This window comes from Scomber scombrus, chromosome 21 (genome assembly GCF_963691925.1).
Source record: "Scomber scombrus chromosome 21, fScoSco1.1, whole genome shotgun sequence".
Lineage (NCBI taxonomy): Eukaryota > Metazoa > Chordata > Actinopteri > Scombriformes > Scombridae > Scomber > Scomber scombrus.
Genome location: NC_084990.1, coordinates 20166155 through 20180857, shown reverse-complemented (window position 1 = coordinate 20180857; position 14703 = coordinate 20166155). Strand labels below are relative to the sequence as shown.

The 14703-nt window shown below is 40.1% G+C and overlaps 2 protein-coding genes across 7 annotated transcripts; both read right to left on the bottom strand.

The window, feature by feature from the left end:
• Positions 1-392: 392 nt before the first annotated feature.
• On the bottom strand, positions 393-6545 carry LOC134003583 (uncharacterized). Of its 2 annotated transcripts, none has more exons than XM_062442822.1 (4): positions 6138-6545; positions 4637-4871; positions 4436-4544; positions 393-1016 (listed from the first exon to the last, which is right to left on the bottom strand). In XM_062442822.1, exons 1-4 carry the CDS (start codon positions 6426-6428, stop codon positions 902-904), a joined length of 750 nt encoding a protein of 249 aa, XP_062298806.1. In that variant the 5' UTR covers positions 6429-6545; the 3' UTR covers positions 393-901. The 2 variants fall into 2 exon arrangements, with proteins under 2 accessions (XP_062298806.1, XP_062298807.1); XM_062442823.1 differs by having other exon boundaries at positions 4637-4670.
• A 3160-nt stretch (positions 6546-9705) lies between these two features.
• srsf2a (serine and arginine rich splicing factor 2a) lies at positions 9706-13613 on the bottom strand. 5 transcript variants are annotated; one of them, XR_009927629.1, is made up of 4 exons: positions 13061-13613; positions 11858-12209; positions 10768-10860; positions 9706-10193 (listed from the first exon to the last, which is right to left on the bottom strand). XR_009927629.1 is itself a non-coding variant. In XM_062442399.1 (3 exons), the coding sequence occupies exons 1-2, from the start codon at positions 13393-13395 to the stop codon at positions 11882-11884; spliced, it is 663 nt and encodes a 220-aa protein (XP_062298383.1). In that variant the 5' UTR covers positions 13396-13613; the 3' UTR covers positions 9706-11492; positions 11858-11881. The 5 variants fall into 5 exon arrangements, 3 of the variants coding, with proteins under 3 accessions (XP_062298383.1, XP_062298382.1, XP_062298381.1); XR_009927628.1 differs by having other exon boundaries at positions 10768-12209; XM_062442399.1 differs by having other exon boundaries at positions 9706-11492.
• Between the last annotated feature and the right edge of the window lie 1090 nt (positions 13614-14703).

Genomic DNA, 14703 nt, shown 5'->3' with positions numbered 1-14703 from the left:
AAGAATTAGCTGATCAGATTTTTTAACCACAAAATATTACAGATTTTAAAACATTTCCCTCTTTATCTTAACATTTCTCTAGAAAAAACAATACTACTCACGTGATACTTTGTGATATACCTCCCCATGATAAAATAAAAAATACAACAGCAGTTGAAATCACAACCAGCAAAGAAAACATCCTGGAGGTTTGGACAGCCATCCCTGAGAACCAACAGCTGCTCAAATGAATACAGACAAGTGTGGTCAGGTGTAAAAGCTTCCTGGAGTATATGAAACCTTGTCACCAAGACTTTTTGGGGTGGGGCAACTGCGCTGACACACAATAAAACAAGAACCGCTCATGCATACGCACACACCTTCACAGTGGTATTTAAAGTGGTTTGCTTTATTGCACAACAGAAGACGGGAGTCATGCATAAGCTTTTACAGGATTTACACCTGGGACACAATCAATGGAGATAAAATTGGATTTAAAAAAAGTCTATGTAATAAATTAAACTTTTTTTTTATTTTATTATAATATAAAACTAATAGAAACAACAGTCCTTTTTCCCTTTTAGTCCTTATTTGCATGAGTAGCTAGAAATTCCTGCTCTGGGTTGTAGAGGTCCAGCTGCTTTGGTTTAGCCTTCATGTGGACTGGAGTGTGGATGAAGGGCAGACGGGACACCAAGGAAACGACACAACAGAAGAGTGTGTCATATTAAAACAAAAAACGAGGACGGTTGGTGGCATTTCTTGAATATTGTCGAGCAGACTGTACAGCTGTGTTGAATACTGTGAACAAGTTTGGAGAGTTAGCATATTTGGTGCACTGGAGGAGTCCCTTCACAGCAGCGCTCACAGGTAAGCGTATCACGCAGCACGAAGACCTGAATGAGAGAGGAGGGGAGGGGTCTCAGATAGAGTAAAGTCTCAGCTGCTCCTCCATGTCTCCCTCAGACACATCCCCAAATGTCTCTGAGTTTTCTTTCAGCAGCTGGAAGATTTCGGCTAGCTGCTCTCGTTGCACCCTGTGAGAACACACAAACATTCAGATAAATGAGAGAAAATTATTAATATGAAGGGGGTTATTATAGTGTCAAAACAGGACCAATGAGGAAGTTGATGGAAACAAATACAATTCAAGGCTAAATTATAACTAGACGACTCAAGTGTAAATATTGAAGACAATAAATAAAATAGCATAGAGACTAGAGATATAACTATAAGGCAATTTGCAGAACAAACACTGTTCCATTAAGTTAATATGTACACTGCATGTTAGCACAAATCAGATGGATATTGTTATGGTAGTAAAGTGCCGGATTTTCCATTGACTCATAGGTCAGTCTCTTAATGCTTCGCTCATAAAGTGGTTTCATCTCCCATGTTTCATTGTTAAAAATAGGTGGAACCAATTGAAACTCATTTTAGTTCAATGGTCAGACCAGTAAAACCACTTTACTATAATAAACCATCTATGTACTTAGGTGAAATGAGTGCAATTTCAGTAGAATGAGGAACAAGGAAGTAATGCAAAACAGTCATTATTTTTTATCATTCATATGAGAAAGTAGTAGTAAAGCATTGGCTGTAGTGTAAAATGTTGCCAAACAATTTTAAAAATTGCATAAGGACAAAACATTTTGAAAAAAAAAAAAAAAGCCTCTGTGATTGGTAAATATATGATGTGCCTGTCTTTATTGTCCAACAAAAGAGTTGCTGTTGTATGTACCTTTCAGTTCAGGAGTTACAACCCTTTATTTAGTGCTTTATAACTGAGGTCACATACAGCAGGGGTATTATAAAATATATCAAAGCTGCATGTGAATCCATTTAAGGTCAAAGCGCCCTTTCCCATTTGAACTTTTGACTCACAATAATTTAAGTTTTGGCCACCAGGGGGCAGCCAAACAAGCTCTAAGCACATAATTAACTGGGCTGTTGTGATGAAGTTGTGATTCCAATATTCACTCTTTAAGCCCTTTAGCAGCTTAAATGCTCGACTATGTTCACCAGTTTGTTGTTAACTTTGCAGCAGTACTAAAAATAGAGCCTGCAAGTGAAACGACGAGGACACTGGCTGAAATAAATTGAAACCAATTGTCATGTGCAATTCCAGATAGTTATGAGTTTGAACGTTAGCTAAGCTAGTGAACATTAGTTAATGCTAGGCTAACGAAGCCTGTCTAATCTAATTTCAAGGTGGTGTTTTAGTCAACTCCCAAACTAGATGACACTGTGGCCTCAGAATCAAACCCTGAGATCCTGATGAGATCTGCCAGACCTGCCAGAATTGGGAGGCTAACATTTCAGAATCTGAACAAAAATACAAACATCAAAAGAGAAGCTTTTTCAAAATGTTTATTTACTTTAAAACCTTAAGGGCGATTCTGTACCCTTAGGCTACTTGACTCGCCGTCAAAAGGATGTGTGTTTAGTGTTGTCTGCCAGTTGTTTGCAGAGTGTGGTTGTAAAAAATGTGGAAGCATGCAGGACAGCTTGTTGTTGTGTATGCTGAATCAACAGAACCACGGACAATGGGACAGATGGATTTTGGGCTACGTCAACAGTTTGAGACTCAGTGCCAGGACTGGAGCGAGGTGTTAAACTTGCTTTTAGAGTGGCACACACTCATAATGGCAATTATTTGGGTGGTTAGATTGATCAGTTTGTCAGTTTGACCCCTATTGAAAAGAAGACGTTTTAGGAACTCAGGCATGGACACATCGTCATATCTTACCACAACAATATGTGATGAGTTTGTTGGGTTAATGGGGAAACATGTTCTCTCAGAAATTATAAATATCATTCATATAGCCAAATGTTTTTTTCCGTTAGTGTAGATGTATCACACACAGACCAGCTCACATTTATTATTATGCGCTATGTGGTCCCAAATAGAGCAGCTCAAAGAACTGATCAGAAACAAAGAAAATGAAAGTGTGCAGGCTTTGCTTCGGCTAATAAGGAAGATGAACGCGTCATCAAACATGAATATAGCCTTCAGGATTTACCTAACTCTCCCTGTAATGCCTCTGACTGCGCTCTATAATGGGACAAGGAAGTCTCAGCCAGTTAACATTGATGTCATTGGAAGGTGACACTGTTCCTGGATTTTACAGCTTTAATCAAGGATCGTCCCATGCTGGAAACCAGATGGAATATTGGTGTTTCCTTTTATTGTGGCCACTTAAACTTTATGGCACTACAGTGAGCTGGCCTGTACCTTTTGGTGATGTTGGTTTCTCTTTATGTTTGCATCACTGTGGATTTATAAAGATTATATGGCTTTTATTTGGTGTGTTAACAACAACACAGGGTGGATTTTGGTAAACTCAGAGACGTTCCATGAAAATCACCTGTTCATAAATGCTGATAAAGGTGATAAAGAATTACAGTTTGCGTCCACTAATTCATTTTGTACACTGGTTTACTATATTTACCTTTCAATCCATAAACCACCAATCCCTCCCCCCATTCCTGTGTGACTGAATAGTTTTGGAGGTGACTGCCCTGTCAGCAGCACACAGTGTTGCGTTACACCGACTCCTCCTTGTGGCAGAACAGAGGAGAGTCCTCAGAGGATTAACTAACTAACACTCCTCTGTCAGAGGTGATGACTGGAGATGCAATCAACACCTCCACAGAGCCATGGAGCACCTGCTGTGACACCTGACAGTCACACATCTAATGTGGAATAATGGGACAGCGGGAGGTGGATACGTGGGCACAGTTAGTCGCTTCATGGCCACTTGTGGATAAATTTGCTGAAGAAGTCAAAATCACAGTGCTGAGGTTTAAAAACTGTGAATGTGAAATTGGCCTGACATGAGTTTTACATACAATGGCCAGAAAGTGACCCCTCTAAGGTTAACGGGTGAGAATAATACTCATACTTTACCACATATATGTTCCGCTGTCCCTGCCTGCCTGCTCAAGAGGCTTACAGACAGCTAAAGTCTTTGTTGGAGTGTATCCTGCAATGATAAGATATGCAGATACATTACAGAAAAACAATAAACGAATGAGTGATTTCGGTTCTCCTCTGTTCCCTACATCCGTCTCCTGCCCACTATTCTGCAGCCGTGTTAAGACACTCACTGGCCCGAACACCTTGAACACAATTTCTTTAAGCCTCGTGTCATTCATCCTCAACCTGGCAGGGACTCAATCTGGCCTTACTCAGTCTAGCCTAAAGCCGAGGGGGTGACACAACATCTAAACGTGGAAATCCAACAACACATGAACACGTGAAGACAGCCAGGCGTAGGGAAGGTTAGAAGGAGGGAGATGAGGAGTCGATGCTGGACAGCACACAGCACAGACATGTTACTTTAATTACTTCAGGAGAACAAAAAACAGATATAGCACATTAGTGGCTATAAATAAACCCAACTCTGGATTTTTTTTAAAATATATTGTGACAGTATTTGTAGTTTTCACTGACCTCTGCTCCTCCTCCAGCTCCTCTTCGGACATCATCATCTTCAGATGGTGGTCTCTCGCCTTTCCAGGGACGTACTTCAGGGAATCGTTTGAATTTGACGCATCCTTATCTGATGAGAAAGAATCACATTTGATTAGAAATCGATACCTAACAATTATTTTTTGGGGGGAAATAGGAGATTGTATGTATAAAAGTGCTCACCGTTTATGTCTGGGCTCTCTGTGGCTCCTTCAGTCTGGGGGTGAGAGAAAGCACACTTTAAGAGCTCCTTATCAGAGAGCCCAATGAATGACGTACGGATCCGCCCTGACGAGGCCTCGAATGACGGGTCTACATCTAAGCTCATGTTCCTAGATCCATGCCTGGGGACGGACAGGCTAGATGAGTTAGATGGTTTTGCCAATTCTTCAGTGTGAAGGTTGGGCTGTGCCTCCTCCTGTGTGAGAATTAAGGGGTCATATGAGGCGTGAACGCCGTCATTTTTTCACAAGTCTTTCCCCCCCAGAGGAAATACAGATATTAAACACCAGGGGAAACTCCTTGGTTTTACCTTCATTTGCCACCTCTCATGGATGCTGATCTACACTCCGCCCCGGGGGTCAGTGATGGAGCAGCCACGGTTACCTTTGCATACTGTGCTCCCTCAGGTGCTGATTTGACACCTTTCACCCTGTCCTCCCTGGTTCTGTCCATCATGATGACTCTTCTACTCTGAGCTCCAGGAGCAGAGACAGTCATCCAGATTTGTCTTAGATGAAAAAAGTGTCCCTTCAGCTCCGATACATCACCCGGCCAAAGGAGGAAAGCCCTTAATTAGGCAAATTAAGACTAAAGGACATAACTAAAACCAGTTATGGCATGTTTATGACCCCAGTGCCCTTTACTTTAGAGACGTGAGTGGGATGCCATTTACTCTACAGACTGAGACGTGAAGTGTAACTACGTACAGTTCTAGTTTATGTGCTTGTACTTTTAATTTTATTATCAGAGGGAAATCACACACTTTCTACTCCGATACATGTATTTAACAGTGATAGCTACTATACTAATTCTGCTTACATTAATGTTAATTACATTCGTTAATGCATCACTACTTATAATTAAATAATAGGTTTGAATTGTTTAATTATATTCAGTAACTATATTTTAAATTTAATTTTAATGACATTTACTTTGATTATTTGTTATTAACTTACTTTGGCTCTATTTTTAGTTTTCATACTCTTCATAACATAGCAGATAATTAAGTTCATTTTCCTGATAACACTTTTATGCTGCTCTTTAAGTATTTTATAATTTACTGTACTGCTACTTTTACACAAGTTAATGATCTACAGAAGTACTTTTGAGGCACTAGTACTTCTACTACTGTAAAATAGCTGTAGCTTGTTTGCACATTCAAATGTCCCAATTTACATGAGATAAGACTGTTATTCTTGTCTTTACCTTCTATCTTCTCTCTCTTTTATTGAATTTACATAACACTTTCAATGCAGGATCTTGACAGTATTCTTTTCTATATTTACATTGCTACTTGTATTCACAGTAAAAGGATTTGAGTGCTGCTTTCTTCCTGAGGCTGAGCAGGAGGGGGATAGTCAAACAGATTAGGAGAGATTTGTGAAACACCCGTTTTACACAGCTCTGGTTAAACACACAAACTATAGCCTATAACAGCCATATTAACAGGACCCTTACTTACTGAAAGCACAGATTTCACTACATCCCAGTGGTCATGTGAGCTGCCACTGATCTCACACCAATCCTCCGGCTTTTTGCTCTTCTTTTTCTTGATTTCGGGTACATAACCATTCAGTTTGGGTCCTCCTGACAGGTCCGATCCTGAGGTTGCACTATCTCCTCTGCAGCCGAAATAACTCCGTGCGTTTGCAAAGTCTGGTGCAACAGACGAGGAGCTGCTGAAAAGCGACGTGGCGACGACAATGGCGAGCAAAGTGAAAATAATCGCGGATAATGCAAGTGTTAGATCCATGTTTGTTTGTTTGTTTATTTGTTGTGGTGGTGGTGGAGTTGTCTTTTACTGTTCGGCTTTCTGTCTTCTTAACTCATCCCCGCAACTTGTGGTAATCCTCACCAAACATCAACCTTAACGAGGAGCAATCACACACACTAGGATGTTGCTGCTTACAATCTCCTCTTTCGGCCTGTGCGTCACATCCTTCTGCTCCTCCCTCCTTCTCCTCCCTCCTCCTCCTCCTCCCTCCTCCTCCTCCTCCTCCTCCCTCCTCACTTTACTGCTGCAGGTGGGTTGGCACGGCTCGCTGCAACGTGCCCGGATCTCTCTCTCTCTTTCTCTCTCGCCCTTTTAATCCCATCATCAGAGCAAGCAAAGTGGGAGAGATAGTGGGGAGATGGAAATGGTTTGTGACAGGACCCGTGCAGGATGAGGAGTCCAAAGAAAAGGGTTTTAGAGCCAGCAAGAGGGGGAGAAAAGTGTGCTCAGGACAGGTGTGCTCTCACCTGAAGGAAGCAGCTTCTGCTGCAGGGATTTAATCAGGGCAGTAAACAGCTAAGAGAAGGGAAACTTTATATTACATAAAAGCACACTGGATGACCAAGACTGACTCCTGATTATTAATCCCAGGAACATTTGCACACATGTATATAATCTCAGGAATGTATGCACATTACACATTTATATATTATTTTTTATTGTATATAGTATTTTATTTTTAAATCCAGGTTAAAAAGTTTCTCTTTTCATGTGCTTATAATTGAGCTAATTTAAAAGCACTTTAAATTTGAATCTTTCATTTCCACTGTTGTGTTATTTTAATATTTTTTTTAAAGCAAATCATTATTTTATGCTCTGTTTTAGTCTAGCTTTTTATTTTCTTTCTCTCTTTCTATTTTTCTGTATTTATTTTTATTATAATTGGGTTATTTTTTTATTGTATGTTTTAATGTTGCCAGTTTTTACTATAATTGGGTTATTTTTTTTTAAATTGTATGTTTTTATATAAAGCACATTGAGTTGTCCCTGGGTATGAAGTGCGCTACATAAATAAAGCTGCCTTGCCTTGCCTATTTTATTTGATCACTTTCACCCTTACGCTCCTACTTTCTTTTCTCCACTATACTGCTTGTGTCAATTTGAATTTCTCTCGCGGGAGATCAATAAATATACATCCTATTTTATCTGAAATGAAAGGACAACATGTTACAGGTCTGACTGCTTGATCCTGTGGTTGAGGAGCATTGTGCTGCATGATTTGAGTCCACTTATCCCCTTTGATCAGTACAAAGTTGTTCTGAGTCACCTTTAACCTGTGATGAAACATGGTCAATCCTGATGGGGGTGGTCTCTTCCAGGGTAACAATGTCCCCGTCCAAAGGGCATGAGGGGTCGCTGAATGGTTTGATGATGTAAAGAGTTCATAGACATGAAGAATAAAAGCACTCATTGTTGTTTTTCCCTTTAATTTCTCATGTGTCTGTAAGTTTATATATTATATAAAGGCACAGTAAATTACCAACAGGGTAAAGTGGGCTTCTACCTCAGACCCTCAGGGAGGCCATAAAGCCACATGTAATTAATTACAAACTTGTTCATGACTGTGTTGAACCACTTAAACCAATATTTTTGACAAGTTTAAAGCTGCAACAATGAGATGGTTAATCAATTAATTGTTTTGAACAAAATGAAATACTGAAACTGTGTGATACCAGCTAGTTTCTTGTGTCCTCTATGAAAGCAAAATGAAAAATATTCACATTTATGAAGCTGATAGAAGAGAATTATGGCTCTTTAAGAAAAAAATGACAGAAATAATCAAATCATAATTATTAAGATAGTTGGCAATCAATTTGCTGTTAATCGACTCATTGCAGCTCTAAAAGTTTCATTATATTCTAACCCTGGTCCCATTAATCCCCTTCAAAGAGAAAACATAATTTGTAATATAACATTAGCATTTGATGACGTGATGTTTTCCACCATAAAATTCAATTACCTTATAAAAACTCAATCTTTTCTACTGGAAAATCTAAAATATCTTTAACAAGTTTAACTGCTGGATACAAGATGTCTCCCACGTCACTGTGAAGTCCATTTTCAGTGTTTGTGTAGTGGAGGCTTCAAGTCTCAACATCACACTTGTGTTAGTTGCATACTGGACCACGACTGGTTTCAAAACTAGCTGTGATCTGACAAAATCCTGCTCTACGTAAGAGTTCAACTGTGATTTAAGACGAGCACAGAAAATGTCCCCCTTCAGTAGATGGATGTTAAAATCTCTCAGTATCAAACAGCATGTATTTAATTATGTACAATGATGGTAAAACATCTGTAATGTGGAGCAATAAGCAAACATGCTTAGATGGTTAGGATTTAAAGATTATAATGTGATGTGACAAATTGTGAGCCCATGTAAAAATAATGCTCTTCAGGTTTTTAATTTACAGGATTAGCCATGACCAGACATACCTATCTGTTAAATATTGGTTTCTAAATTGATTTTCCTCTAAGTGTACTCAGGGATTCAAGCAGGAAAACAGTTTGTGAGTCTGAGTTGATCAGGAAGAAAGAGCAGTGATCTCCAACCATGCTCCTGGAGAGCTACTACCCTGCATGTTTTATGTATTATCTCTGCACTCTAACACACCCGATTCTAATAATTAACTCGTTATCAGGCAGCTGAAGCTTGTCAAAGGGCTTGATAATGAGTTAATCATTAAAATCATTAGAGTGGAGAGATACCTAAAACATGCAGGGTAGTAGCTCTCCAGGAGCAGGGTTGGAGACCACTGATTGAAGTATTATAGGAATTTAAAACGGCTGTCTGAAATCAGTCAGGGCCCCATAACATTACCCCCTCCTATATCATGTCAATTTTGTGATATACCTTTGTACACACTGTAGTAAGTTACATCCTCCAATACCTCACCTGAAAGTGTTTCAAAGGGTTGATAACTGGTTGCTTAATGTGCATCAAATAGGGCTGCAACTATTATTTCCATTAGTTGTTAAATCAGATTGTCTAACTCTAAATTGTTTTATTTTGAAAGAGAAAAACCCTTTATTTCATGGTGCCTTCAAACTCCAGATATATTCAGTTTACAGTTATGTGTGACAACAGTAAGCTTCAAATCCTCAGATCTGAGAAGCTGCAACCAGCAAAATGCAAAAGTATCTGATAATACATTTCCTGCCTATTGACTAATCGGTGCAGCTCTGGTAACAAATCCTGCTTTACAAAGCGAAGCAAAGAGTGCAGAAAAAGCATGACAGCATTCAGACTGGCAACATATTTACCACAAAGATGTTTATTAGCATTCACCTGAAGCAAATTACAAGACATTGAGAGGTTCACAGAGGAATGCAATACACAAAAATGATTCATGAAGCAGCCATAACTGCCCTCTCAACCCTTCACTAGGAGTCACACTGGACTTTAATTTTCAAAAAAGCGAGCAAAACCAGTTAACAGTGGATAAACCACAGAAGGAGGAGGGGGAAAGTGGAAGGAGGGAGTAAAGAGAAAGAGAAGAGGGGGGGGAAAAAAAGGAGGAAGGAGAGAATCTGTACAGCACATGGAGGGAAGCAGAGGTCACAAGACAGGAGAGGATGGATGATCTGCCACACCTGTGAGCTTACAAACCGGCAAACAGCAGCGGAGGGTCGAGCCCCGGAACAGTGCCGGGCACTCAGCACCGCAACACGCCACACCATGTCACCACCGCACTGCACCGCATCTTAACAGCTAACCAGCATTACTCAACTGCTACACAACTGCGCCTAGTGCACAAAAGATACACAAGAAAGAGGGTTAGAGTCATAGGAAGCAACTTTAACCAGACAGAGAAAAAAAAAAAAAAAAGATCTGACAGAAAAGAAACAAAAATAGTTATGCTGCCGGATTAGAGAGTCACAAATTAAGTGGCACTGCTGTACTTTAATGTTTTGCTTTTTTTGTTGTTGTTTGTTGTTACTGTACAGTATGCCATTTTCCAATAAGTGTGGTATAACATAGCTGCAAAAGGTTTTAAACATCCAACAAGACACCTTTTCTACATCAAACCTGCAAAATTAAAAACTTATCCATCTGGAAAGGAGCATTATAAAATGAGGGATTTCATTAAAAATAAATCTACGGTAATTCAAAAAAAAGAATTTATTAAGTACAAATTCAAAATGCAAAAAAAAAAAAAAAATCAAATTAAATGACGGTGGTGGTTGGGGGAAACCATACAAATCCCTTTCAATATGCTCAACTTTACAAACAATGATCACATCAAAGTTACAGAATTTGTTTAGGTAAATTAAATTCAAAATGAAACATTTAAAACATTTTAGACCAAGTTCCAATAACCTTTCAGTCTGCATTCAGTGGTAATAGTGGAGTCCACTTGCTCAATGTGAGACTCTTCCTGATGTCCTCAGCAAAGGCTCAATCATCTGAGATCTGGAAGGAAAGAGAGAGCAGAGTTGACAAGTGCAAAATAAAACAAATTAATAAAAAAAAGTCTACTACTTTAACTCCTGCAGCTGACCTGGACATTTAATAGCATGGTCTGATTTTTCTTTTTTCCCCTGACACTAACATTTATTAAATTCTATGGCTCTTTTTTCTTGGGCATCCATCTTGTAGTATACCTAACATTTCTAGTAATGTTCTCTTTTTTTTTATTTATTAAAACACACCTTCCTTGGCTTCCACACTCCCCAAATCTATCTCTAAGAAGTCTCTTACACTCGGGCATATTTGAAAAACAAACCTCGGGGGTCCGTTCCCTTTGTGAGAGGCGGAGGAAACCACAGGCACGGGTGGGAACAAGTGCTCAGTGCATCTGCCTGTGATCCCCGTGAACGTACCTCACCACACCACCTCATACACCACCTGACAGCCCGAACCACCGCCATTGACGACCTGCTTCCATAGCAACCACCGTTGCCTTGGTGACCTGCTCCTTTAGCAACTGCCATCGCTCTCAGCAACAGGCAGGTCACATGGGCGGGTCACACACTAACTGCTCTCACACTGCCACACCCCCATCTCCTCCTCCTCCTCCTCTCTTTGCAAACAGGACTCCGCAGCTTGGAGGAAAGAATTCCACATTTAGGTGAACGTTTTGAGTGAAGCACCCCACGCCCCAACCACCCCTCCCCTCCCCCTCCCATCAACCCCAATTTGATATTTGTACAACAGTAGATCACATCAATCCAAACCCTTTGTTGCCCGTGTGTGCGCTTTAGATTGGCTTAACATATAAAGCCAAGTAAAGCGCACACAGCTCCATCACTGTAGACCAAATCAGTCCCAATATTTGCTGTTTAATTGCTAAAAAAATATTAATGATTCTGCCGACTTGGTTTGCCAAGTGATGACAACTAATGACTGATTTGCAATCTAATATAATTTTAGAAGAAAACTATACATTCCCCCCCATTCCCCTGTATACCGTCTTATCGTGTCCAACTTTGGGTTAAGATTCTGCGCCGTTGTCCTCTGGAGATTTAGGCCTGCTCTTGGATTTGGACCTGGACCTGGACTTTGATCCCCTGTTGGAAGGCGGGGTTCGACTCCTTGACTTAGACCTGGAGCGGGACCTGGACCTGGAGGGGGACTTGGACTTGGACTTGCTCCGCCTGGGGGTTCTGGACTTGGACTTGGACCTGGACCTTGACCTGGATCTGGAGTAGGAGCGGGACCTGGAGCGGCTGTAGTGGTGGCGGCTCCTGGAGCGGGAACGACTTCTGCTCCTGGAGCGGCTGCGGCTACGTCTGCGGCGCCGGGGGCTGTCTGAGCGGCTGCTGTATACGGAGAGAAGGACATCATTAATACCAAAATACATACACATTGAAAATCACATGTAACTAACACAAGCTAAACTAATACTATTATATCATATATATAATAAATCTATCATACATTTGCAACCCTATTTGTTCATGTGGTATTTCTGGAATGTGTGTTTGTTCTATTCTATACGCATTTATGATTATTATGGTTTATTTCTTGGGAGAGAATTGCACTCCTGCACTTTAAGGTCCTTTTTATTGTGGTTGTATACATCTTTATACACATCTTTTTGAGCTGCTGTAGTGGTGAATTTTCCCTACTGTGGGATCAATAAACTTCTTATCTTCCTCTGTTGCTCTTCCTTGAGTTTCTTCCATAAAGGGCTTAAACATGGAGTTTTTTCTTTAAGTGTATAAAGGGCCAGGTGATGTGTTGCAGATTGGTAAAGTCCCCATAATGCCTTAAAAACCCTCTGATTTGTGGTATTAGACTAAACATTAAACAACTGACTTGGCTGCTGTTTAAGCTTATTATAATCTATTGTAATCGGAGCTGGAGCTCGAAGAAGCCAAGTTTCAGTACCTTCAATAATGCTCTGTTGTGTATTTGATTATAATATTTCACCAATTTCTTGTATACGATGTAAAATGAAATGCAGTGAAAGTAAATTAGAGGTGTAAAATTAACCCAAAAACGTGTTGCAACAAGCCAAAATGGGAGTGCAAAAATGAGCAACTACTTTCGTTTACGTTACACAATCGCTCCACACCATGTGCTCCTCTTTAATGTAGCCTAAACACTAACATTTAGCTCCTTCGCCACACTAAAGCAGAGTTATCTCTACTATTTCTACTGTTCTCACCCTCCGTATCTGCGTGGCGGGGCTCCTCTGCGGCTGTACATGGAGTCAGGAGGCCGTCCGTAGCGGGCCATCTGCACCCGGAGCTCCCGGCCGTCGAGCAGCGCGCCGTCCATTGCGTCCATTGCGTCTTCGGCGTCGCGTTTGTCGAGGAACCGCACGAAGGCGAAACCGCGGCTCTCCTTGGTGTATCTATCGCGGGGGATGTACACGTCTCCAACTCGGCCGTACTTTTCGAAAACTCGGCGAAGAGTCTCCGGTGAGGTGCGGTAAGTGAGGTTGTCCACTTTCAAGGAGGTCATCCCCTCCACGTCTGGCGGCGGCCTTCCGTAGCTCATATTTTCCTCTCTCTCCGCCACCGTCTCCCAGCAACACAGTAGGCCCGTTAAAAAATCGTTAACCGTCACGCCCTACCGTTTGCTTTAAACGGTCACTGTCGGTTAACTAACCTCCAAATCGTGTTTTAAACAGAAATTAAACTGTTTTCTTTACAAAATAGTTTCGCCGTGGACGTTGCTATTACCGCGCTGCTTTCACGTGAAATGGCGGCAATAAAGCTTCCTTTTCCCCTTTTCTTTGCGCCCCGTGGTGGCCTCCTCTGATTGGCTGCTCGGCTTCCTTCACACAGCAGCCGTTACAGCGCCATCTGTTGCCCTGGAGACGCTTTATTAACGGCAGTGTTTTTTTAAACGTTTATTTAGATTGTTGATCAATAACATTGTAACACAGCATAACAACATAACATAAAAATAAATAAATAAACAAACAAAAAACAAATAAAACAAACAATACAAGCAAACCAAAGGAGCTAAAACAACAATAACAAAATAAAGCAAAAACAAAACAATTAAAGTATTTTTTGTTTGAACATTGAATAACATAACACAATCACAAACAGTGAAATTAAAATACAACAAATAAAGACACACACGAGGTTTGATTATTCAGATAAAAAGTTGAAATGTTTGCACAAATTAATAGTTTTAATAGGATAGTATAGGATGGTATAAGATGGTATAGGATAGGATGGTATAGGATGGTATAGGATGGTATAAAATGGTATAGGATAGTATAGGATGGTATAAGATGATATAGGATAGTATAGGATGGTATAAGATGGTATAAGATGGTATAAGATGGTATAGGATAGTATAGGATGGTATAGGATGGTATAAGATGGTATAAGATAGTATAGGATGGTATAGGATGGTATAAAATGGTATAGGATGGTATAAGATGGTATAGGATGGCATAGGATAGTATAGGATAATATAGGATGGTAATTTTCCTTTAAGAATTTCATTTTATGACTAGAATTTGGCTAAAATAATGAGCAATTAATGACAAATTGTTCGTTGCTGGAAAAATTAGGATTTTTGAATATAAGTAACAAATCATGTTCTTTGAGAGTGATGTCCTTCTTGAGATATGTTTTAAGATCCACTTGAAAGTCAGTCCAAAAAATAGTCGCATATATACAATGAACAAAAACAAAAATTGGAAATAATTCCTTTGAAATAAAAGCTGGAATTGACATTAGGGAATCTGTTAGGGAGTACATCACAAAAAAAGGGTTGGGTATTTTAATTAAATATTTAAAGGACACGGGTGTAGAAAAATAGGCCATAGGATATAGAGGTTTGTTT

Bases quoted from the DNA above. Each gene is read 5' to 3' on its own strand.
- LOC134003583 (XM_062442822.1), bottom strand. From the start codon at position 6,428: ATGGATCTAACACTTGCATTATCCGCGATTATTTTCACTTTGCTCGCC. The intron at 4,872-6,137 runs GTAAGTAAGGGT...ATTCTCACACAG, and splicing joins TAGTGAAATCTGTGCTTTCA to GAGGAGGCACAGCCCAACCT. The intron at 4,545-4,636 runs GTGAGCACTTTT...CTTTCTCATCAG, and splicing joins AGAGAGCCCAGACATAAACG to ATAAGGATGCGTCAAATTCA.
- srsf2a (XM_062442397.1), bottom strand. From the start codon at position 13,395: ATGAGCTACGGAAGGCCGCCGCCAGACGTGGAGGGGATGACCTCCTTG. The intron at 12,210-13,060 runs GTGAGAACAGTA...CTCCGTATACAG, and splicing joins CCGCCACGCAGATACGGAGG to CAGCCGCTCAGACAGCCCCC.